The 24,610-nt window shown below is 64.9% G+C and overlaps 2 protein-coding genes across 3 annotated transcripts in view; both read left to right on the top strand.

Moving 5' to 3' along the window:
- Window positions 1–3,742: 3,742 nt before the first annotated feature.
- On the top strand, window positions 3,743–13,530 carry GABRD (gamma-aminobutyric acid type A receptor subunit delta). The gene is made up of 9 exons (XM_037146992.2): window positions 3,743–3,875; window positions 8,862–8,974; window positions 9,177–9,244; window positions 9,328–9,548; window positions 10,948–11,030; window positions 11,431–11,568; window positions 12,175–12,330; window positions 12,470–12,681; window positions 12,963–13,530. Exons 1-9 carry the CDS (start codon window positions 3,808–3,810, stop codon window positions 13,260–13,262), a joined length of 1,359 nt encoding a protein of 452 aa, XP_037002887.1. The 5' UTR covers window positions 3,743–3,807; the 3' UTR covers window positions 13,263–13,530.
- Window positions 13,531–23,408: 9,878 nt separating this feature from the next.
- Window positions 23,409–24,610, top strand: part of PRKCZ (protein kinase C zeta) — a 60,632-nt gene continuing 59,430 nt past the window's right edge. Inside the window, exon 1 of one of the 2 annotated variants that reach the window (XM_053660493.1) lies at window positions 23,409–24,067. In XM_053660493.1, the coding sequence (XP_053516468.1) occupies window positions 23,946–24,067 (122 nt within the window). In that variant the 5' untranslated portion in view covers window positions 23,409–23,945. Of the gene's footprint in view, window positions 24,068–24,357; window positions 24,527–24,610 lie in introns of those variants that run through there. The other variant, XM_037146933.2, reaches the window with a different exon arrangement.

The raw sequence follows: 24,610 nt of genomic DNA, 5'->3' as shown, positions 1-24,610 counted from the left end.
ATTTTCTATCACGTGAAGTGATTCCAATGGCCCCTTGAAAAAACATAAGATATGAGGACAGAATGCTGACTTCACCCCAATAAACATGAGCAACGGTACTTGGACATCTAGTTAACTCGTGCAGAAAAAATTCTCCAAGTGGCCAAGTGGATGGGCTCTCGGGGCCTGATTACTAAAAACAGCAACAGAACCCAGCCGGTGTCCTGGTGAACTGCCTCCTTTGTTTACAGAGCCCGCCTGCCCGTCTCAGGCTCCTGGAAGTGCTTCCCATCTGATCCTTTCTGCCAAGTTTCTTCCGCCGCCCGAGTGAATGGATTCCATCTGAAAATCACGGGATTAATAATTACACTCTAAGCTCAAGAAAAATTCTTTTCTGTCTCACTGCCACCGTCTCTATTTGGTGCATTTCCCTGGGAAAATAATAAAGCAACCTCACCCACCGAGCAGGCCAGGGTTTTAAATTTAGCTCGCGCTCGGCCTCCCCCCCCAGCTCCCTGTGACTCACCCTGCCGCCCGGGGCTCATCCTGCTGCCTGGATGGACCACGGCCAGCCCTCTGCCCATCCCTTCCCACGCACTTTGAGCCCCGGGCAAAGCGCTAACCCAGAGAGACAACAAGGAGAGGCCAAGGGCCAATGGTCTCCGGAACCGAGCAGACCAGCAGACCCTGGTCTGTGGTTTTCTGGATGCCACCCAGGGCGTTGCTGTCCACTGGGCCTGTGTCCTGGTGACTGCAGTTTCCCTCCCTCCCGGGGCCGCGTGCGAGACGCCTGCTCGGTGGCATATGGGGGAGCAGGACACCTGCCCGCGTGGAACAAGCCAGCAGCCAGTCTTGAGCCAGGAGCCCAAGGGCTCTCCGCATGGGTCCTGCCTGGCGGAGAAGCCACCTTCGGCTGGTAATTTGGGACAAGCCACAGTGTCACCTAGTCAGACACACGCCAGGTCAAATCAGAGGGAAGGCTCCTGTCTGCTGCAGGGGCTGCGCGCATGGCAGGCGCACACCAACCAGCATGGCAGGCAGGCAGGCGCCGGGTCACGGGCCGGAACACGAGGCTGAACACGGCACAGTTTACGTGGGGCTCTTACTGGCCCTCGAGGACGCCAGGGCTTGTCTGTCATCACTGCTCTGCACCCTCCCGAGTGTCAGGACAAGGGGCGTCGTCCAGGTGTCCAACACAGGGAGCCTTCCACCACAGACTCGCTGCTTGTCATTGATTTCTCAGGTTTCCCCAAAGTCGCATGTGGAGGCTGGGCCTCTCCTTCCCCCACGAGCACCAGGAGCGGGGAGAGTGTAGGGAATGTCTGATGACAGTGCTTGCCGGAGAAAGGAGGCGGTCCCAGCACTGGCAGGTTAGATGGACGTCCTCAGGGAAAATGACCTGTTATCATCGCCAAGGAAACGCATTCTCCGATGGCCAGCAGCCTCGGGACGTGTGATGCCTGGCAGGCCCCCCTCATGTCCTCCTTTTGCAAATGTATCAACGAAGCCAGGAAACACCAGGCGTGTTAGGTGCGGAGCTGGGATGCGCACCGCACTCTGCCAGCGAACTGAGCGGCAGCTGTGGACAGACAGACGGACGGCCATCCAGGGCCGCTCGGTGAGGCAGAACAGGAGCTCTGGGCCTCCTGGTCTCTGGTGGGGCTGCTCCCCTCCGAAGAGCCACAGACTGATTGTAAAAACCTGGAAGAAGGAATGAAACTCACACAGCTGGGGGAGGGGTCGCGCCCTTGGGCTGAAGGTGCCTCCCTGGTGCTCCAGGAAGAGAGGGCTGCTGCTGGACCCCGGGGCTGAGGGGTCTGCAGGCGGCCTCTTCCTGCGCTCAGGTTCTAGAGTGTTCGCCTCCAGGGCCGGAGGAGGAGTCGGGGATCTGATGCCAAGCTTCCCTCCAGGCACCACAGCTGCATCCACAGTCACACTCCTTTCGCTGCTGAGAGGGTCCTGGTGCCGAGAGCCTCTGAGTGGACACCTGGCCCAGCTTGGAGCCCCGGCCTCCCGTCTGGGCCTGGGGCGTGGAACCGGATGGCGGCAGGAGTGGTCCTCGTGGCTGGGCCGGCAGGGGGCTGCCGCCTACGCCGCCCTGTGGGCTTTGGAGACCTCGAACCCGTGTGTTTTCCTGCATGTACGAAGCACCCAGCATACCATGCGCCAGAGGCCTGGACACAGGCAACACTGGGAAGAAGCAGGCAGACAGGGTCTCTGTTCTGGGGGGAGGGGTGGGTAATAAAAAGAATCCTGGTGACCCCGGCTGGGCGGCTCAGTTGGTTGGAGCACCATCCTGTACACCAAAGCCTTGCGGGTTTGACCCCAGGCCGGAACATGTTTGGGAAGCAGCCACTCAATGTTTCTCTCTCACGTGGATGTGTGTCCACCCCTCTCTCCCCCCTTCCTTTCTCTAAAAATCAGTGAGAACGCCTTCTCGGGGGAGGATCACATGTAACCATGACAATAAGATAACCCTCATGGCCACTCCCAGCACTCGCTCTGAGCCAGGCCCTGCCGCGGGCACTGGTTTTCGTCTTTCCTTCCGGGCCTGGACTCCGTAGGTCTCTCAGTGAGCTGGGCAGATGGACAGGCGGGAACCAGGCCGCCAGGCCGAGCCGGAAGGACCCACTTCATCAGGGGCTGGACTGTTGGAGGGAGGCATTTTCCCTGAGACCCGTCTGGCTTTCCTGGAGCCCACTCCTGGCTTCGGGGCAGGGAGCTGGGACCTGCCCTCCTTCGGGTCTTGGCATTCGGGACCGGGGTGCAAACTCCCAGCAGCACAGCCCCACCCACCCTTCTCCCCACGGGCTCCCTGCTCCTGCTCTGGCCGGGGCGTGATCGCCCCCAGGACAAGGCTGCCCCTTTCAGGTGCATCCATGAGAAACTCACTTTCTGCAGACAGCTGGTATCAAGTGCAGAAGTGATAAATGCCTCAAGTTAGTGATCAGCTTTTTTTGGGAAACTGCTGAGGAATTTTAGGTCCAAAAGAGCTGAAATCGGAAACGTGCGGGGCCTTGACTTTCCCGGTAGTTTGGGGGATGTGGGGGGTGGATGCCGTTGCAGCTGGAGCCCAGATGCCTGCACGCCCTGGGGGGGGGTGCTGTGGGTTTGTGTGATGGATCCGGATGCACCTGTCCCGTGACCAGAGCGGGCTTGTGACCACGCAACCCAGGCCACTGGGACAGCGGCCCACCCACCCGTTTTTCTCTCACCAGCGCTCCAGCCGATGTGGGCAGAGTTGCTCCGGGGGCTGGAGCTCCGGCTCTGCGTGGGGGTTTTGGAAGGGTCCTCCGAGGGGAAGGCGAAGGCCGAAGGGATGCCGGCACCTCCCGGAGCTGCCCCTACCAGCCTCCCTGGCCGTGAGCCCCACAAACAGGCCCCCGCTAACTCTGCCTCAGGACCAGGTGCCTGTCCGCCCGAAGGCGCTTAATCCTGGAGCCAGAGGTAGCGTCAGCGGGGTCGTGCGCAGGTCGCCTCCCTGGCAGGCGCGCGGAGATTCCCCGTCAGCTCCCGCCAAACCCGCAGCGGTGGGACGAGCTGCGCCAGACTGGGGAGGGGGCTCGGCCGGGCGGAGCCGCTAGAGCCGGAGGGGGCGGTGCTCGTGGCCCGGGGGCGGCCGGGGCGGCAGGTGCGGTGGTGGCCGCGTTCGGGGCGGGGCGGCTCCCAGCTCCGCGCTCCCCGCCCTCGCGCCCGCGCTCGCGCGAGCGCCCTCCCTCTCCCGCTCGCTAGTGCCACCGCCGCGGCAGCCGGAGAAGCAACTTCGCGAGCGCCCGAGGCCCGCGGGACCCTGGCGCCGCGCCGGTGCAGCCCGAGCGGCCGGGGGCCATGGACGCGCTGGCCAGGCTGCTGCCCCCGCTCCTCCTGCTCTGCGCGCAGCAGCCCCGCGGCACCAGGTGAGCCGCCGGCGCGGGGACCGGGCTGCGGGGATGGAGCCGGGCGCGAACCGCGGCTCACCCCGCGTCTGCCCGCCCGGTTGCCCCCGTGTCCGCCCCCAAGTCCCGCTCCCGTTTCCCCGTGTCCGCCCCCCATTCTCCCACGTCGGTCCCCATCCCTGGTTCCCCTCGTGTCTGTCCCCCGCCCCAAGTTTGCCGCGTACTGCCCCTGCCCTCGCCCCCTCGTCTGTCCACCTTTCCCCCAGCACTGCCCCCGCGCCGTCTCCCGGAGCCGCGCTCCTCTCCGCACCCCGGCTGCGGCCGCCCCCGGGTGCTGTCCGCCGTCCGGGTGCTGAACCGACGCTGCGGGGCGGGAGGAGGGTGGGAGCTGCTCTCAATTTTGCCCCGAGGAACCCGGGCGGCACTTGGCCGGCACCCGGCTGGCGAGCGCCCTTCTCGGCGCGGGCTGCGCGCTGCGCGCTGCGCGGCAGGAGGAAAGGATGTGAGAACGGGAGGAGGCTCCCCCCCTCCGTGGGAGCAGAGCTGCGAGGGCACCTCCGTGTCCCGGGGCAGGTCTGGGTGGGCGCGAGGGCGCGTCCTCCGGGCTGCGTGCTGTGAAAGTGAAGTGCGGGCCGGGATGCGGGGGCTCCTTTCAAAGGGCACCCCCCGAGCTCCAGCTCCAGGAGACGCAGGTGGGAGCCAACCAGGTGCCCCTGGCAGCTGGAAACGTTGGGATTTCTTCCTGACGGTCAGGCGGGAGGGGCCCTATCTCCCAGAGAAGGGCTCCCTGGGCCGACGCTGCCCGCCCCTCCTGCTTTCAGAGACCAGCACAGTCCTGGCTCGCTCTGCTCCTCGCCGGGCCCCCTTCCCTGGGTGTTATGGGGGCCGCTTGGGTGCAAGGGCTCTGCAGAGCAACCATAGCGACAACAGATGCCCCCCATGTCCGATGTCAAGGTCAGCCAATGGATGTCAAAGGCTTCAGAAGCGGAAGTGGCTGACCCCCAGCTGGTCCTGGCTGTAAGCGCTCTGGCAGCAGTACTTGAGGGAGCAAGGATGTGGCCAGAGCCCCTTGCTGGTGGGGCGGAGGCGGAGCCAGCAAGTCCTGGGTGCCACTGTCCCTGTGGTCCCCGCAGCGTGATGTGCCCGGTCCTCAGGAGGACTCTCTTTCTCCTGGAGCCCCACGGGCCTCTGCCTTCCTCCTTCCCTGCCTAACGGAACCAGGAAGTGGTAGGTTGAGGCGGCCGGAGTTGCACGCACTGGACGCCCCAATCAGCTGGTGACCCAACCCTGGGCCATGGCAATGAGATCTGAGCCCCCATGTCTTAGCCCCAGTCCGACCCCAAAACTCACTTGGCAGGAAAGCCTGTCCCGCTCGGAGCAGAGGTTTGTCTGTCTTTTTCCGTCCTGTTTCGGGGCCATGTTCATGCATGTCCTGCTGGGATGTCCCCCAGGCCCCCCGAGACTGCACGGGCACCATGCCACCTTCTGAAATCTGGAACATTCTGAACTTCAACCCCCATCTGGCTCCTGGGTGTCGGGTGAGGGATGTCACCTGTGGGACTAACGGGAGGTGCCCGACCCAGCCGCCGCTGCGCAGGGGTGCTGATGGGGGAAGCTCGGTGGGATGAGAAGCCACGTGCGGGACAGTGTCGGTGGCCGGGTCAAAGCCCCGAGCCGGCCCAGGCCCTGGCGTGTGGGCACCGAGCTTACCAGCCACATGCCGAGGGGGAGGCCCTCCCCAGCTGCCAGCACCTCCGTCTCCCTGGAGAGGCCTCGCCCGCAGCGCCCGCCTTGCCAGCTCCCTGAGCCCACGGCGGGCTCCTCTTTGCCTTGGTAACTGAGGTGCCAGCGTGGCTGGTGTTGCTCTAAAAACAGAGCTGTCGGGGCTCCGTGGGCTGGTGTGTGCACAGCAGCGCCCCTCGGGGGCAGCAGGGCCCCAAGGCTTTGCTTAGGGAGCCCACCTTCCTCCCCACCCTGTCTCGTCCCCCCCCCCTTAGTCCTCTGGAGCACAGACAAGTGACAGGGGCAGGTTTGCTCTCCCAGGGGTGGGGGGGGTGTCTGCCGACACCCAGAGTGCAGGGCGGGAGCTGCCTGTCACTTCCCGGAGGCCACTGCTCCCCAGGAGTTGGGGCCAGGGGCTTGCGTCTGCGCCTCTGCTCACGAGGCTGAAGGAACCCCGCCCTGGGCTACCGCAGGGTCCCGGCCGCCCTGGGCCAGAAGCCCTCTCCGGAGCCGCTGGTCAGAGCCGCCTTGTTCTCGCTCCAGGCTGAGCTGCCCAAACTGGACCCCACCCCCAAACGTGCCCTAGAATCCAGACTGGCAGCGTGCCCTCCTCGGCCCTGCCTGTCCCTCCACAGCTGGGAGACGGTCAGACCCCGTCCCGGCTGAAAAGTGACCTCAGGAGGAGCCTGTCCCCTTCTCGCTCCCAGAGGTGGCAGAGGCTGAGCAAACTCTGGCGGGTGTCCTGCCACTTCCAGGCCAGCTTCACATGGGGGCTGACCCTGGCCTTGCCCTCATGCCCCGCAGTGAGCGTGGGACGGGGGGGGGGGGCAGGGGAAGGAGGAGGGTGTGGCCCCGCCTGCGCCACTAGCCTGAGGCCCGGGAAGGACAGTGTCTCCTGACGACCTCGTTCCGGGCTGCTGCTGCCGCTGGATGGCAGCTGGGCCAGTCCAAAAATAAAGCCTATTTTAGATCCCTTTCCGCCGACCTTCAGGGTGACCTCCATTTGCCTGTTTGATGGGGCTCTGCTTGGGGCCGGGACTTCTTACCCGTCTTATAGAGCCAGCCCACCCCACCCTGGGTGGGGCCATTACCAAGGTGGTCCTAGGGGTAGATTGGGGGTCTTCAGTGTCATCAGCTGAGAAGCTCTCTGCTCCGAGTCAACCTTCTTCCAAAGGCCACATGGGAAATGGACCAGGGGCTTTGGTGCCCCATCTGCTGGGGCTTCCTGAACCCAGACAGCCTCGGGGGCTCTGGGCTCCCTGAGAGCACAGGGTGGGGGCTTCCTGTCCAGGCTGGGCTGCACCGGGAAGCTGGGCTGCAGACTCAGCCCCAACTCCAGCCCCCACCCACTGCAACTCCAGAGACGCGAGGTCCCCAGGGGGGCCCCCAGGCCGCTCTCCGACTCAGGTGCGCCCAGCCCAGCGTCTTGGCATTCGCTCCTCCCTCCCCCAGGGCACCGTGCATTCTCCCACCAGAAGCCTGGTGTTGAAACTGGAGCTCTGTCCTGAGCCCGGGGTGTGGAGGCCAGGGTGAGACGGTGTGAGCTTGTCCACATGGAGGCGGGGGCCTGGAAGGGGTGGGGACAGGGACAGAGGCTCAGCAGAGGCCCTGGTTGGCTCTGAAGGAGCAGGGGAAGCTGAGGTTGGGGAGAACAGGTGTGGGCTGCAGTGGGCCCACGTGGAGCCCTGGGCAAGGGGCTGAGCGCGGTGGCTGGACACGGGGACCGGGCCTCAGCTTGGCTGTGCGGACTGTCACAGTGGAGCTGGAGCGGGGCGCCAGGACACAGATGACAAGGAGATAGTCTCCGGGAAGCGGGAGGCCAGGGGAGCCTGGGGTGTGGCCCCCACCCTTGGGAGAGAGGGTTGGCCACCGAGCCGTGGGGACCCAGAAGGGACATTGGTCTTCTCACCACAGCGGAAGGAAGGGTCTGGAGTGGGCGCCTGGGCCCGCGGTCAGGGCTGGCTCTGGATGGTCTGTTCACAGGCACAGGGAGCCTAGAAGTCAGGGTTCCCGGCCACCCCAGATCTGGATCTTAGCCCCTCACGTGTCCCCTGTGAGCTTGGGCCAGGCTTGGGGCCCAAAGTGACCTGTCGGAATGGAGGCGATTCAGAGAACAACAGGAGTGTTACTCTTCAATGGCCCTGGTCATCCCCAGCCTGTGGTTTAGGGAAAGCGCCCTGCCTCCCCCACTGTGGAGCCCCTCCCCGTGGGCTGGAGGAGGGGGGTGAGCGAGCTGGGGCTGCTGTGACCAGTGGCCAGAAACTCAGGGGCTTGGAACCATGGATGTTTGGTCTCTGCCACTGCTGGAGGCTCCAGGTTCAATGCCACAGTGCGGGCAGGTTGCTTCCTTCTGAGGCCGGGAGGAAAATCCACTCCAAGCCTCTCCCAGCTGCTGGTGCCTCCGGCCCCCGGGGCCTGTGGTGGCACCATTCTGCCTCCCGAGTCCCCGTACTAGGGGGCTTGGGGCCCACCCGTATCCGGTGTGACCACATCTCAGCCACAGAGACCCTGTTTCCAAAGGGGGCGCCGTTCCGAGGTTCTGGGTGGACGGGGGATTGGGGGGCCACTGCTCACCCCAGGTTCAGTGAACAGAGGGAGGGTGGGCAGATGTTGCTTCTGGGGAGCTGGGTGCGTCCGCTGGCCAGCGTGTGTGTGGACTCAAGGTGTCTGCCACACAGGAGACACCTGCTGTGGCCCTGCCAGGATGTAGTGGGATCGTCCTACAACCAGGAGCAAAGGTCCCCACTCCCCTGGAGTCAGACTGGGCTCCAGAAACACGTGGCGAGTCAGCGGGGGCCGGGCCTGGGCCTGTAGGCAGGGTCTCAGCCTCCAGGTCAAGCACCTTTTCTCCGGAGTCACGTCCTGCAGGGGACTTTCGCCTCAGAGGCTGCAAGGCTGCTGTGAACCCTTGTCCAGGTCACTTTGGCCTGTCCTGCGGGGGGCGGGGAGGGGGGCTCTGGGCTGGCCGCCCCCACAGGTCATTCGTGGAGGGAGTTGGAGGGCACAGGCCAGGCTGGGGGTTCCGCCGGGCCCTGGCAGCTTCCATCCAGGCCCAGCTGGCGAAGCAGACGCTCCGCAAAGGCTGGGGGAAGAATGGAGCAGTCCTGGGCCCTGGGCCTCCCTGGGCGCCCCGTTTCCCGTGTGATTCCTGCCAGGAGGGGCTCTCAGGGGTGTCCTCCCTGTCTCCGCTGGCCCAGGCGCCGAGCACAGAGCAGCCACCTCAGGTAGGGACCCAGGTTCCGTCCCAGGGGCCGCCCCTGTGACCCGTGGGCCTCGCTCCCCCAGAGCAATGAATGACATCGGGGATTACGTTGGCTCCAACCTGGAGATCTCCTGGCTCCCCAACCTGGACGGCCTGATCGAGGGCTACGCCCGAAACTTCCGGCCCGGCATCGGAGGTGAGCGGGAGGCAGCGGGGCTCGGGCGCGTGATCCTGGCTCTGGGCTGGCTCCCCTGAAGCCGTGTCGTATCTGGGGTGCCAGCCCCCGGGAACCCAGCTGGGGAGGTGGGCCCTCTGGGCCTCACTGTGGACTTCCCAGCTGTTCTCGCCCCCCACCTGGGGTGCTGGGGTCTGGCCTCAGCCCTGCCCCCTCCTCGCAGGCCCCCCCGTGAACGTGGCACTGGCCATCGAGGTGGCCAGCATCGACCACATATCCGAGGTGAACATGGTAGGTGTCGTCAGCCTCCTCCCCGCCCGCGGCTGTGCACTCAGGGCAGAGTGGCTGATGTTGGGGGGCCGCTGTCCCCCCAGGAGTACACCATGACGGTGTTCGTGCACCAGAGCTGGCGCGACAGCAGGCTGTCCTACAACCACACCAACGAGACCCTGGGCCTGGACAGCCGCTTTGTGGACAAGCTCTGGCTCCCGGACACCTTCATCGTGAATGCCAAGTCCGCCTGGTTCCACGACGTGACCGTGGAGAACAAACTCATCCGGCTGCAGCCGGACGGCGTGATCCTGTACAGCATCCGGTGAGCCCACGCCACTGCTGGGGGGGGCTGCCACACCCACCAACAACCAGCAGCCGGTCAGGCCGTGGCCGTGGCCGGGGTGACCGCCCAGGAGGGAGCTGGCGGATGCCGCCTTTGGCCAGCACAGAGTGTTTCTTAAAAATCGGGTGCAATCCACCCAACACGAAATGAACTGTTTGCGTTTGGTTCGGTCTTCACGGCGTTATTCCCATCAGCACTCAGCGCCCTGACGCCCCCTCCCGCCAGCTGTCCCCACACTGTTGTCCACGCCCATGAGTCCTCTTCCCTCCTCACTCAGTCCCCCTGCCCCCTGTCCCTCCACCCACTGTCGTCTGTAAAATGAACCATTTATTTTTAAATATTTTATTTATTTATTTTTAGAGAGAGGGTTAGGAGAAAGAGTGGGAGAGAAACATCAGTGTGCAGTTGCCTCTCATGTGCCCCCTACTGGGGACCTGGCCTGCAACCCAGGCATGTGCCCTGACTGGGAATCGAACCGGCGATCCTTTGCTTCGCAGGCCCGTGCTCAATCCACTGAGCCACACCCGCCGGGGCTGAACCATTTAAACACGAACAGTGCAGCCACAGTTAGCACACCCCCAGCCCTGTGCAAACATTGTCTGTGTTCAGGTCCAGACCCCAGAAGGGGCCCGGTGGTGGCTCCCCGCCCCCCAAAGCCACCAGCCTGCCCTGTCTCCGTGCATCTGCCTCGTCTGCACACTTTGTAGAAAACGAGTCACGCCCATGTGACCTTTGGCGCCTGCCTGCTCTCACCTGGCGAACTGTCTCTGGGGTTCGCGCACGTTCTGCCTTTGATTGGCATCTCATTCCTTTTTGGCTGACGCCCCGCCCACGGGACCCCAGTGCCCGCATCCACTCATCCACCCACGGGCGAGGGGCTGTGTCCACCTTCTGGCAGTTACACTGCTATGAACATGTGTGTGCGTGTGTTTGAACACATGCTCTCTGACACACGCCTCGTGAAGATGGAATCAACGGCCAATGTCTCGGAAATCAGGCGGCTCACGCAGGAGTCCACATTCCCTTGTGGGGCCAGAACTCTTGGCAGCAGGTCCATTGCCCGCTGTCAGTCGGCAGGGCCGTCCAGCGGGTGCGCTGGGCACCTGGCTGGACCAATCCCCGAGGCCCGGCCCTCGCCACCGAGGCCGGCATTTTGCAGGGTGAAGAAAGCGAATGGAATCCAGTCCTTCATTCCTGAAGGACGAACCACAAGTGTCTGGAAAGTGGTCAGTTCTCAGTTTCCACCCAGAAGCTGGCTCCTCACCATCACAGTGGTGGGCACCAAACCACACCGAGGCCGGGGCTCCCAGAGATGCCCCTCCGGGCGGCGCTGGGGCCTCTCAGCCTGTCGGCTCATGCCTGGTGACCTCCCGCACAGAATCACCTCCACGGTGGCCTGTGACATGGACCTGGCCAAGTACCCCCTGGACGAGCAGGAGTGCACGCTGCACCTGGAGAGCTGTGAGTGCCCCCTGGCGGGCAGGGCGCCTCAGGTGTGGCTGTGGGCAGGCGGGGGCCTCAGACCATCAGGGCCCAGGGTGCTGGCCTGGCTCGGCCGCAGGGAGGCAGCTGGGATGGGGCGTCCATGGCATGAGAAGCCTGGGCAGGAACAGAGGGGCTATGAGGCCGGAGCAGCCTGCCTGCCTCCCTGGGCTCTGTACCCCGCCCGGGACAGCCGGGCCACTGTGGCAGCCCCTACGGGTCACCCGGCCAAGGTGACCTGTGCTCCTGCCGCTCCTGGCTCAGTCCACCTGCCCCAGGTCTCCTCACTCTGGGCGTTGCCGCTGTGCTGGACTCCCAGTGGGAGCAGGGGGCTCCCTCGGGGGCTGCAGGGGGCTGAGGGCGCTGGGCTCTCCCACAGATGGCTACTCGTCCGAGGACATCATCTACTACTGGTCGGAAAACCAGGAGCAGATTCACGGGCTGGACAAGCTGCAGCTGGCCCAGTTCACCATCACCCACTACCGCTTCACCACGGAGCTGATGAACTTCAAGTCAGGTGATGCGGCCTCTCGTGGCCTCTCCGAGCGCGTGGCTGAGCGCGGGCCGGCCCCGAGGCCTCTGAGGGCGCAGCTGGGGCCCGGGCTGCACAGGGTGGATGTGGGTCAGCTTTTGTCCGCCTATTCCTCAGCCCTTTGTCGCTTCCCAGGGGCTGGCAGCACGCTGGACTTGGGGGCAACCTGAGGATGCGGGGTGCTCCTCAACACTGCAGGGGCTCAGGGGCCAAGCTTCAGGGGCTGCCTTGTGTCCTGGCCCCTCTGGCACAGCCACCAGGGCCTGGGAGCCCGGTCTTGCTCTTTCCTGGAACCTGGCTGTGCATGGCAGAAGGCCAGGAGGGACGGGCCCCTCTTGGCCAGCTCGGGGACGGCGGCGGACTCTTCCTCCGTGCCTCCCTCTGGGTGGCCCTGCGGTGGGGCCAGCCCCTCTCTGACGGCCAGGCCCAGGGCTGGGGAGACCCCTGACCCGCCAGGCTGTGTGGGGAGGTGGCAGAGGCAGGAGTCTAGGGTCCTCCTTCCCTGTGAGAGTGTCTGCACCCCGGGGACCAGGGTGTGTGGCGGGGCAGGTGCAGGGACGATGCTGGGCCCTGACAGGGTCTCGTCCCCAGCCGGCCAGTTCCCGCGGCTCAGCCTGTACTTCCAGCTGCGGAGGAACCGGGGCGTCTACATCATCCAGTCCTACATGCCCTCCGTGCTCCTGGTCGCCATGTCCTGGGTCTCCTTCTGGATCAGCCAGGCCGCCGTGCCCGCCAGGGTGTCTCTAGGTACCGGCCTGACCTCTCCTCCGGGCAGCTGGTGGGAGGCCGGGGGCCAGGGCCAGCGGGGCCAGGCCTGGTCAGAGGGGCCCGGGCTGTCCCCGGTGGGTCCAGCGAGGCACCGAGGTCAGCCCGGCGACTCCCGCAGGCATCACCACAGTGCTCACCATGACCACCCTGATGGTCAGCGCCCGCTCCTCCCTCCCCCGGGCGTCGGCCATCAAAGCGCTGGACGTGTACTTCTGGATCTGCTACGTGTTCGTGTTTGCCGCGCTGGTGGAGTACGCCTTCGCCCACTTCAATGCTGACTACCGGAAGAAGCAAAAGGCCAAGGTCAAGGTCATGGAGCAGAGGGCCGAGGTGAGGACGGGCGGGGCAGGGTGGGTCTCGAGCTCAGGACCAAGCACAGCACCGCCGCCCCCACACACTCACCCAGCAGAGCGGGGAGGCGGCCACTGTTTCCTGGGCCCAAGCCCAGGACCCTCTGCCGCCTGCTCCGGGGACGGCACTTGCACCCCCACTCCCCGGCTCTGGCATGCTTGCCTGGGGCGGGGGTCCGGGGGTCCCGGGAAGGGGTCCCGAGTGGCAGCCCCGGTGGCCTGGGCCAGGGGCCCTCAGCCCCGCCCCCGCCCTCCCGGCAGATGGACGTGAGAAGCGCCATCGTCCTCTTCTCCCTCTCGGCGGCCGGCGTCTCCCAGGAGCTGGCGGCATCCCACCGGCCCAGCCGCACGCCCGGGAACCTGCTAGGCTCCTACAGGTCGGTGGAGGTGGAGACGGGGGAGACTGGGAAGCAGCGGGGAGCCCGCTCGGGGGCCCGGGGAGGCCTCCGCGCACTGTTCAAGCCCATCGACGCGGACACCATCGACATGTACGCCCGCGCCGTGTTCCCCGCGGCCTTCGCGGCGGTCAACGTCATCTACTGGGCCGCCTACACCATGTGAGGCCGCGCCCGCTGCAGCCCGGAACTTCCCGGGGGAGAGGACGCTGGGGCGGGATCGGCCTGCTCCGAGAGGTTTGAAGTGGGGACAAGAATGGGCACATGGAACAGCACAGCCTTGGCCCCCTAGGCGGCGGCTCCGTCCCCTCCCTCCCTGGGTCGCCGCCTGGGCCTCCTGCCGCCTCCCCCGAGGGTGCCCAGCTCCTCCCTTCCAGCAGCAGAGCCGCCTGCCCGGAGACTGGGCCGGCGGGTGCCCCCCTGGGGGCCTGTGCGCATTCGGGGCTGGAAGAGCAAGCCGGCTCCAGGGCCCCGCTCTGTGGGACTGAGCCTGGCCGTGGGGGGGGGGGCAAGGCTGGGTGTGGACGGTGCTCTTCAGGCCAGTGACAAGGTGGAAACAAAGGGTCATAGGTCTTTGGCTCCAGCATGAAATAAAGCAAAGCCTTTGGCCGGCGTGACGCTCTCTGGCACCACAGTGGGGCTTCGGCCTCCTCTCCCTGGGGCTGGAGAGCACGCCTCCAGCCTTCCATTCGCCGGACACGAGGACAGAGGGGGCTTGGCGGCTGCACCCCAGAGGCTGAGCCCTGTGGCCACATCCGGGGCACCCATGGGAGGGGCAGAGGTCGGTGGGGAGGCGGTGCCACCTCGGAGGTGGTGATGAGAGCAGAGACCCTTGAGTCCCCACAAACACCCCAGCCCCTGTGCATGAAGGCGACAAGGTCACAGCTCAGCAACCACGGCCACTGGAGATCTGACTGACGGGCACCGGGGCTGCGATTCCTCCGCTGTGCTGCCTCGGACGGGGCAGGAGCGTGATCAGAGGGGCAGCTGCACAGGCTGCCAGCTGCCGCCGGGGCTGGGGTGTGGGCCACAGGCCCACTGGCCCCATGGTGCCCCTCCCAGGGGACCCACCTTAAGCCACCTTGAGGGGCACATGTTGGAGACCTGGTGTGAGTCAGAAAGGGTGCCCTGCTGGGCCGCCTGCCCCGGAGTCCGCACTATCCTGAGGGTGTTCATCCACGGGCAGGGCTCGGCTGGCAGAGTGGCCCCTGGGCTCAGGCACTCCGGATAGGGGCCCAGGGCCCGCTGGCCCCCAAAGGACCGACCCACAGGCAGAGGAGGGCATTCCCCGCCTGCCCAAACCACAGAGCAGGGCTCACCACCTTCCCCCCACCCAGCCCTGCTCCTGCTCAAGGCCCGAGCCTCCTGAAGACCCCCCTTGCACCCTGCGGCCCCTCTGGACCTGGCCGTGAGGGACTGGGCTGCAGGGTCATCTCGGGGGTGAGAGAGGCGGGTGGGCAGGTTCTCTGGGCTTCAGTGTGACAGGGAGCTGGGAGCAAGCAGAGGACAGGTGGCCTGGGATCAGCACAGCTGAATCTGGGTCAGCCAGGGCTCCTGGCCACCTCCGGACAGCAGGGGGTGGCAGGCCAGGCCAAGCCAGCTCTATGGACGGACGAACAAAGACAGGCTGGGCAGGAGCAGTGGACTTTGACGCCCCGGCCCCAGCTTGGCACCCTCCCATCTGTGTCACCCTGGGCAGGGTCATTGCTCCCTTCCTTGCTGGGGGCTCCCCAGTGCAGGTGAGGGGATGGCACACTGAAGCTACCAGGCTGGGCCAAAACTGCTGATACCGTCCTCATTTTGGCACCCAAGGTCCTGCCCTAAGCCGCTGCCAGGCCTCCGGGGGACCTGTAGGGGGGCTCCCAGTAGGCAGAGCTGCTGGGCTCACCTGGACTCAGAGGCCAGGGAGCCAGGCAAACGGCTGCAGGACCCTGCCCCTCCCGGCGTCCCCCTCCCGCCTGCCCTGGGCTTGCAGGCTGCCCTCCTCCTGCGGTCGGGGCCCACGAGGAGCTATTTAAAGCCAGCTTGGTGCCGCCTGTGGCACCCACACAGCGAGGCCCACCCGGGCAGGAGCCTTCGCCTGATTCCGCCACCAGCAATCACTGCCTCCAGCCTGCAGGCTGCTATTTCTGCCGCGTATTTACAGGGCAGGAAAAGGGACGGGAAAACTGCCTTTGAAGCGCTGCGTTCTATTCTGGTGGCAATGACAGGAGCCGGCGGAGGGCCGGGGAGGAGTCAGGCTGGCAGCTGAGCAGAGCTGGCCTGGGAAGGGGGCCCGGGCACTTCCTGCTCTCGGGCGCCGGGGGTCCGGCCATGGCGGGGAGGTGGCTGGACTCCCCACACGCCTGTCCCAGCAGGTTCGTCTTTGGGGTCTCATGGCTTCCATGTCTGTGGCCCCTGGTGGCCACAGGAATGCCTGTCATCACCGGAGACGTAGTTTCTCCCTGAGAGCAGGGGCAGTTCTCCCCCGGGGCTGGAGGGTCAGGGAACAGCGCCCCAAACTCCTCTCTCACAGGACAAGCAGTGCCCTCCTCTGCACGTGAGGGACACTCACCACACCTGGGCGCGCCAGGTGGGCGCCCTCAGTGGCAGAGCCCGAAACAGGGGCTTAGGTGCAGAGAGATCATTTGGGGGTGGTATCGGGGTGCTGGGCTGCCTTAACAAAGAGCTGCAGACCGGCAGGCTTACCACAAGACAAAGCTATGGCCTCCCAGGTCTGGAGGCCAGAGTCCAAGCTCTCGGTGTGGGCAGTGTGGTCCCTTCGGAGGGGGGCGGGCCCGGGCAGCACCCCCAGCTCCTGCTGCCACCGGCATTCCTTGGCTTGAGGGCTCATCCTCCATCTCTGTGCTCCGAGTTGCACGGCCTGGTCCTCTGCATGTCCTCCCCACCTGTCCTCAGGGGTAGGGCCCCTCGGTCCAGTGTGACCCCATCTTAATTACAGCTGCGTAGGTCTCATTTCCAACTGAGGTCACGTTCTGAGGTTTGGGGTAGATGTGACTTTTGGGGGCCACTTTTCAACCCAGCCCAGCAGTGACTTGCCGGATGCAGGGGCACGGGCATAGGGAGAGTGGAGGAAGGAGGAAGAGCCAAAGGGGTGCTTTCCTGGCCGGGGGCGCCCAGGTCCCCATCCCACTGAGGGCTCCTGAGAAGCATGTGGAAGGCTCCCCTGAACTGTCCCTCTGAGGGGTGAGGGTCTGGGGCATCCATCACCTGCTTCCCCTCTCCGGGGGCTGCCCACGGACACGCTGATTGGGCACCTGCCACGCCGTGTAGCATGCTGCAGGCGGGGGCCGTGTGTGGCAGGGGCCTCGCAGGGGCTGTGGCCCCACTCGGGGGGGGTCCCCCCACATGGGTCCTATCTGCTCAGGACATCACTGCTTCCTCGAGGTGATCACAGCAGCAGCAAGAACACCTCCCCAGTGCCTGGATACCTTCTGTGGCGCCCTTGACGGCGCAGTGTGGGTCCCAGCTGCAGCCACCACACTTGCCCCGCATCGGGCAAGACTTATGAAAAGAAGTGAGGTCCCCTCCTGAACCTGGACACAGTTTGTCAGCTCCAGCGGCCCTGCCTGGGGAGGGTGTGGCGGCGGCCAGTGAGGGCTGGGTACTTTCTCCAGACGTGGCTGTCTGTCCTTTGGGAGTGGCAACCTGGACTCTGCCCACAGGAGGCTCCTGACCTTGGGTGACGAGGTCCCAGGAGACCTTCCTCCCACCCCCCAGGGGCAGCTGGGTGCTTTCCCGAGAGAGAGGTGCGGGGCGGCATAGCCGGGCTGTGAGGCCTTGCGGTCTGAAGCCCCCTGCTGGACAGGGCCCCGCTGGGCCGTGGGCTGGTTTGCTGGGGACACCGGGCGAGGGTGTCTGCGTGTGCACATGCGCTGGTGTGTGCAATGCTAGATCGCAAAGGTCGCACAGAGCCCGAGGTGGACTTTGCCTCCACTCCGCAGCCAGCCCCGGTGTCGCCTCCCACCTGCAACCTGGCACCGAGCAGGGCGGACTCGTGCAAGACACAGGTGCTTGCTCTTCTCATCCTTCCCTTAACACGGCGTCCCGGAAGTGGAAGGATGAGACCTAGTGACAGGAACATCTGAAGGCCCTGGGTGTGTTCTGTCACCTTGCTTTCTGGATGATGGCCCCAGCCACACCTCCCGAAGTGTGGTGTGAGGCCTCCTGGCTTGGTCAGGACGGGTCACAGCCTGAGTCCTCGCTGTTCTTCACCCTGAGGACTGTAGCCCTGACCCTGGAGACATTTACAAGCGCTACCTTGCCTGTGCCCGCCCCCCTGCCCTGCCTCTCAGTCCTCGGGCAGAAGACAAAGAGACTGGGGAGGGCGGCTCAGCCGGCACAGGTGGGTCCCCAGTGGAGGACGGACCTGGCTCGGCCACCTCGTGTCCCTGTGACGCTTTGAGTGAACCGCAGTCCTGTCTGTCTTCACGCAGCTGAAATAGCAGCCCATTGCCATGGCGACAGAGGGTTTGGGTGCCGCCTCCTCAGCCGCGCAGCCGCTTTGGGTTCTGTTAGACTCCCAGGCAGTCTAGGGGATGGGGCAATGGGGCCCACCCCCCTCCCTGCCTCTGCCGCCGTCACTCTCCACGGTGCTCAGACGGGCATGTCTTGATGCCTTCCAAGGAGCTGGGCGTCACTGTGGGGCACGTCCACCCAGGAGAGATGAGCCGTGCGACCCCATTGGCCCGGCCTTGGCCAGCTGTCACGTGGTGTCCCAGCCCTGGCTTTGCTGGCCTTGTGACCCTGGACAAAGCACTGGGCCACCCTGACCCTCGGTGTTCTCTTCCAGAGAGTGGGGCCGTGATACCACGAGCTTGAGAAGTAGCAAAGGTCCCAGAGCTGAGGCCTGATATCAAGGGGACCTCGGGGGTGGGGTCACGATAGTGTGTAGGGTCACGATGGTGGGGGACCGGGGGTGCCTGTGCCTCAGGGTACAATGGGACAATGGACTGAGGAGTCTGCGGTGGGTGTGTGAGAAGAGCCGCAGGACAAGGCTGGGCACAGCAGCGTCCAGCTCTGTCCCGTCTTGCCGTCGGCGTCCTTGCAGCCCCTGCGTCCCCTAGTCCAGCTTCCCCTCCCTTCTGCAGCCCCTGGACCCAGCAACCCCACCCCTCCACGCTGCCCTGCCCCCCAGCACGTGCCCTGGTGCGCACGGGAACGCTTGCAGATGCGCACGGACATGTACGCACGCACAGATATGCGCACGCACTGTATCCGTTCACAAAGCCTTCCCCGTGATTTTAAACAGGGACCATTTGCTGTAAAAGGTGAAGACTTGGAACAGGTGGGTGGGAGATGTGAATGAGGGTGGGGGCTGGGAGGGGCCTGAGGGAGGCTCGCTAGGGTGAGCTGGAAGGTTGGCGTTCCTGCCTGCGTTGTACACTCGGGGCTTGGCACACACACCTCCCCCCCACCCCCACCGTGTCCTCAGCCGGTACCGCCCACACATCCCCACGCAGCCCGGCGAACCAGCAAGTGGAGCCCCTTCCTCCTGCTGTGTCCCTCCTGCGCCCTCTACTGGGAACACGTAACACTGCGCCGCCGGTGGGCAGGATCCCTAACCCTAACCCACAGCCGGGCGTTATCAGATCCAAACCCCGGCCTCACAGACCCTCAACGTGGAGGAATCGGTCTGTAATCACAGGCTGTAAGTGGTGGATTTGGAGCCAGGAGGCGATCGTTAGTGAGTGGCACGTGGACGCGCACAGGTGCTCCCAGACGCGTGCACACAAAGAAACAGACACGCGCCAGGCCCAGAAGCCTGCAGAGACGCACACGCCCCTGTCGCTCTCCTGGCCAGGGGTGCACAGAGGCGGAGAGGGGGCCGTCCTCCCAGAGCCTCCCCCGCCGCACACACACTTAAGGAGTGAGGTGCCGGGTCTGCCCCCTCGGCTGCCCCCGCCCCTGCCGCCTCACCAGTCCTGCCTCTGCGGGTCATCCTGCTCCCTCGGCCCGCGGGGCCTTCTGCCTGCCCTGCCCTCCCACTCCACAGCCCACCCTCAGGTCCCACGGGGGCCTCTGCTGGGACCTGGTCAGACCTGGTCTCTCCAGCTGCCATGTCAGTGTGACTCAGAGGCAGTGGCCTGTCCCCCCACAGGTGTGCAGGGCCCCTGAGGGATCAGTGGTGTCTGGCCGGCTCCCCACTGCCCCTTGGCACAACCTGGGGCCCCCAGTTGGCCCCCAGTGAACATCCGTTGAATGAATGGGCGAGCAGGTGAAATGAAGGTTGTCACTTTGAACTGGCTTCTACAAATCCCGGGACAAAGAAACAAAACTCCAGCTGCCCCATCCCTCCCACAGCTGCGTGGGCCAAACACCTGTCAGCAGGTGTCCCGGGCTCTTCCTGTGACCTGCTGAGTCCTTGCCACCCCACCGGGTCAGCCTCAAACCCACCAGGATGACCAACACGCCCAGCTGCACGAGGTGCCAGGTCGCACAGCCAGCTCATTCCGGGCACGGATGCAGCCCGTGGGTGCCAGTGAGGGTGGCAGCACCGGCCTGGGGTTCTGGGGAAGGACCCCTAGGGGGGACGGGACCCCCGGGAGGCTTGGCCTTGACGAGTCTTATGGAACACAGGTCTGCTTGGCCTTCCCTTCACCCCAAGGATCCTAAAGTTGTTTAAAAGTATCACCATATAGAACATTTATCAAAAAAAAAAATAACACCCTGGCCAGTGCTCCGTTGGTTGGAGCATGGTCCCATAGACCAAAAGGTTGTGGGTTCAGTTCTGGTCAGGGCACATGCCGGAGGAGAGTTGCGGGTTTGATGCCCAGTCCGGGCACGTGGAAGAAGGCAACTGAATAAGGCAGCCCATCGATGTTTGTCTCCCTCCCTTCCTCTCTCTTTAAAAACAATGAAGAAATGTCCTAAGCCCTGGCTGGCGTAGCTCAGTGGATTGAGCGTGGGCCTGCGAATCAGACGATCACAGTTGGATTCCCAGTCAGGGCACATGCCTGGGTTGCAGGCCAGTTCCCAGCAGGGCACCCATGAGAGGCAACCGTACATTGATGTTTCTCTCCTCTCCTTCCCTTACCCCCTAAAGATAAGTCAATTTAAAAAATGTCCTTTCAGATGCGCAGGCGCATGTACGCACGCACAGACATGCGCACGCACTGTATCCGTTCACAGAAGCCTTCCCCGTGATTTTAAACAGGGACCATTTGCTGTAAAAGGTGAAGACTTGGAACAGGTGGGTGGGAGATGTGAATGGCGGTGGGGGCTGGGAGGGGCCTGAGGGAGGCTCGCTAGGGTGAGCTGGAAGGTTGGCGTTCCTGCCTGCGTTGTACACTCGGGGCTTGGCACACACACCTCCCCCCCCCCCCCCCACCGTGTCCTCAGCCGGTACCGCCCACACATCCCCACGCAGCCCGGCGAACCAGCAAGTGGAGCCAGTTGCCACCTGGGGGAGGGACCTTGGTCTTCCTCTCGCATGCCCCCCCCCACGTCGGGAGAGGGGGCGGGGCAGGAGGGGTGCCATGCTGCTGTGCCCTCCCGTGTTGTTGAGGTTTTACCAAAAGCCTGTGTCACTTTTATGATCCATTTAACACAGCGCGTGAGTTTTCCATTAGGAAGGAGCAGGAGTCGATGATTGTGGACCTGCGGGAGGTCTGGGGGGGGGGAATGTGGGCGGGCAGAAACTGCCGCGGAGCGAGGAGGCCCCGCCCTCAGCTGTGGTCCAAAGGTCACCCCCTTGCTTGGCTCCGCCCCCAGGGGCGCGGGGAGCCCTCACACTGTGGCTTCCTGCCGCTGACTGCAGAGCAGAGGTGCCGCCCTGCCCAGCGACCCATGGGACGGGCCAAAGTCCTAGGAGGCTGGCCAGGTCCCGGCACCGGAAAGGGGGCTTTACTGTGCATGCACTCAGTCACTCATTCATTCCACTGTGTGCCAGGTGCCCGGGGACTGGGGGCAGGGGGGCACATCAGGTCCCAGCCCCCACCATGTCCGGATGGGGAGCTGGACGGAAAGTTTTGGAACAAACACCCTGCCCAGTCCCTGGGGTGCAGAGCAGGCAGTGCACCGGCTGAGGCTGGATGGGCCTGCCCGTTCGTCCCTCCGGACCACGCCCGCTGCCCTCAAGACTGGTCTGAGGGCCTGGATGGGCTGGCTGCAGCTCGAGTTGGTGGGAGAATGCAGAAGCCCAGGCCTCCATCCTCCTGGGGGTGGGGGGATGGGAGGCTGCTGGGAGGGGTGGCTTTTCTGGGCACCGCACCCCAACCAGGGGCTGCATGTGGTCCCAGACCCAGGGGTCGAACCTCTCTCAGGACCCCCTCCTAGGACACTCCCCTCCCCCTCTCTAACCTCCACAGAGAGCAGAGCCTCACCCCAAGCCAGGCAGCTGCCCTCCTCTGGGACTGGGGGGCTTCTGTGACCCAGCCTCCAGGAGGGAGGCCCCCACGTGGCGGCTGCAGCCCTGGCTAGTGCCCGGGAAACACTGGAGGCCAGTGGCTTCAGCCTCAGCAAGGGCTCCCCGGTTAGAAAGGCACCCTCCACGGCAGACCCTGGAATCCAGTTTGCCCCCACAGCCCACCTACGGCCGAGGAGCCCTGTGTGCCTGTGCAGAGCGTTGAGGAGTCACCCACGGGGTGGGGGTGGGTGAGCAGGTGGGACCTGAAGGCAGTGTGGGTCTGGGCGAAGGGGCTCCTGGAGAGAGCAGCACCTGCAGCACCTGCAGAAGCCCAAAGCAGGAGCTGGCCTGGTGGCCAGAGCGCAGGGATCCAGGCTGCGGACGGTGGGAGGGAAAGGCAGAAGAAATGGGGTCCGGGGCCCCGTGGGTCTTTCCAAAGGATGATGGGAATCGTTGGGGGTTTTGAACACTGGACAGAGTGACTCGTTGTTTTAAGGAAATTGGAAGCTGGGGTGAAAATCCCTGTGCAGAGGGTGGGGTCTGGACCAGGGGGTCCCCAGGGAGGTTGCAGGATGCGGTTGGAATCCGGGAGCAGGCTGAAGGTGGAAGGTTGGGGGGGCGGTCGGGCCGAGAGGTGTGTGTGGTGGGGGACCAGGCCCAGGACACACAGTCTGAGCTTGGGGGGGCCTTCAGAGCCAACACCTGCCTGGAGGAAGCCACAAGGGGCTGGGGGTGGAGGAGGCTGGGAGAGAGCAACGTTCTAGGGTGAGGGTTTCCGAGGGTGCCCAGCAAGGGTCCGTTAAGAGAAAGTATTTGGCCCTGGCTGGTGTAGCTCAGTGGATTGAGCGCGGGCCTGCGAACCAGACAATCGCGGTTCGATTCCCAGTCAGGGCACATGCCTGGGTTGCAGGCCGGTTCCCTGCAGGCCAGTTCCCAGCAGGGGATGCACGAAGGCAACCATACATTGATGCTTCTCTACCTCTCTCCTTCCCCCCTTCCCCTCTAAAGATAAATAAATAAAATCTTAAAAAAAAAAGAAAGTATTTATTGATATTAGAGAGGAAGGGAGAGAGACAGAGACACAGTCAGGGGGAGGACGGTTGGTTTGCTGTCCCACTTGTTCACGCGGCTGATGGTTGCTTCTTGGTTGTGCCCTGACCGGGACTGAACCAGCAACCTCATTTTATCTGGACAACGCTCCAACCCACGGAGATACCCGGCCGGGGCCACCCCAGCATTAGAGACACAGGAGTCTGGTGGGTGGGGATGGGGACTCAGAAAGCGGCAGGAGAGATGAAGTGCAGGCAGGAATGCAGAGGCTCCTGGAAGGGGTTTTGGAGTGAAGAGGAGCCGCAAGTGGCCCAGGGGGAGGGGTGCTTTTTTTTTAAGAAGGGAGAGATGACCCCCCCCCAGCACATTAAGTAGGTGAGAAGTGGGCTGTCAGCAGGTTTCTCTGTGGCTGTCTCTGGGAAGGACAAGGGTTCTAGGACCGCAGAGGCGGGTCCATTCCGTTCCCCGGGGTTCCTGCAGTGCCTGGCACAGAGGAGGTGAAGAGAGGCCCGAAGCATCCGTGGAACGAAAGAGTCAGTGAACGAGCAGTCCTTAAAATTGTCCAGCTGAGGCGTGGCCAGGTGAGGAGGGGTGAAGCCTTGGCGGGGCGTGGAATCGGGGGTCAGAGGTTGCCAACAGGGTGGGGCGAGGAAGGGGCGGGTGGCGCCAGGGGATCGCCTGGGGGAGCTAGGGGTTCGGCAGGTGTGGCAGGGGTGAGGCGACTGCAGGCCCGGGGCGGGGGCGGGGCGCCCAGATGAGGTCCTACTAACGGCAGATGTGGGTCCTGTAGATGCAGCCAGGAAGGGGCGGGTTCCTCGGACACTCAATCCCACGTTCGCCGGGCGGGGGCAGAGGATGCCCGTCCCTGGAGTGGTTCAAAGGCGACTGTCCAGATCAAATGCCAAGAAGGACGGTTGCGGATTCAGAAATGAATGTCACCAGCGACCTGGGCAAACGCAGTCAGGCTCCTTGTCCAGGAGTAGAGGCGGCTGGCCGGCGAGGGTGGACAAGCCTTGCCCGCAGTGGGGTCTTGGATCCCACACGGGAGGAGGGCGGCTGGGCCAGACAACCAGCAGAGTCCGGAGCCTGAACCCTCTCCGTCCGTCCGGACATTGGCCCGCCTCTCTGCTCCACGCAGCCTCTGTCTCCGCAGCTGGAAACTGCTAACACGCCGTCGTAGCGCGTTGGGAGACCGTGGATCTGAGTTCCTGACCGCACTGAGGAGAGGCCGAGCTCCCTCTGTCCACCGCCCACCCCCTGGCCTCAGCGACCCCTGCCCGCTCTCGCCTAGATCAGAGCTCTCCCTGGAATCGCTCGCTTCTTGTTAGCACAGACGGCTGGACTTCCGATTCAGTGCATCCAGGCCCGAGAGCTGGCATTTCTAAGTCCCTGGGCCACTGCAGCGCGGGGACCCCACCTAGGAATCGCTGGCCCCGGAGCGAACTGCACAGAATGGCCCCTGGCAGACGAGCAGTCCCCGAATCCCCGGCCGCCGACACAGCCGGAGGTTGCCGGGCAGAGCCAGACGGCGCGCGTTCCTATTGGCCGCAGGTGGGCCGCGCCCCGCCCGACAGGTAGTGTCCCCGCGCCGCGCCATTGGGCCGCGGCCGTGGGGTCCCCCAGGGATTGGCCCAGGTGGCAGGCCCCGCCTCGCCCTCATTGGCCGCAGGTGCCACCGCCTCCGCCGGGGGACCGCCCGCCCCGCCGATTGGCCGCGGGCTGGGTCGGCCATGTTCGGACCCCCCCCCCCCCGCCCCGGCGGGCCAGACGCCAGACTCCGTGCCCCCGCCCCGTCCGGCGCGCCGCCCAAGTTCGGCGGAGTTGGCAGGCGCCTCTGGACCCCAGCGCTGCGCGCTCCCTTCCGCGTTCTGCCGCCCGCCCCACCTGGCGCCGGGCCGCTGGGGGCCTCTTTCCATGGCCCGAGTGCCTGGGGCGCGGCGCTGACGGCGTCCGGAGCGCGCCATGCCCAGCAGGACGGGCCCCAAGATGGACGGGATCAGCGGCCGGGTCCGCCTCAAGGCGCACTACAGCGGGTGAGCGGGGCGGGACGGGTCGGGGCGCGGGCAGCCACACCCCGCCACCCGTCGGGGACCGTGTCGGCGCTGCCGCGAGCGTCC

This window comes from Artibeus jamaicensis, unplaced genomic scaffold (assembly GCF_021234435.1).
Source record: "Artibeus jamaicensis isolate MK-2021 breed Jamaican fruit bat unplaced genomic scaffold, CSHL_Jam_final scaffold_847, whole genome shotgun sequence".
Lineage (NCBI taxonomy): Eukaryota > Metazoa > Chordata > Mammalia > Chiroptera > Phyllostomidae > Artibeus > Artibeus jamaicensis.
Note: the sequence above shows the minus strand (reverse complement) of the source record. Positions and strands in the feature narration are given on the sequence as shown.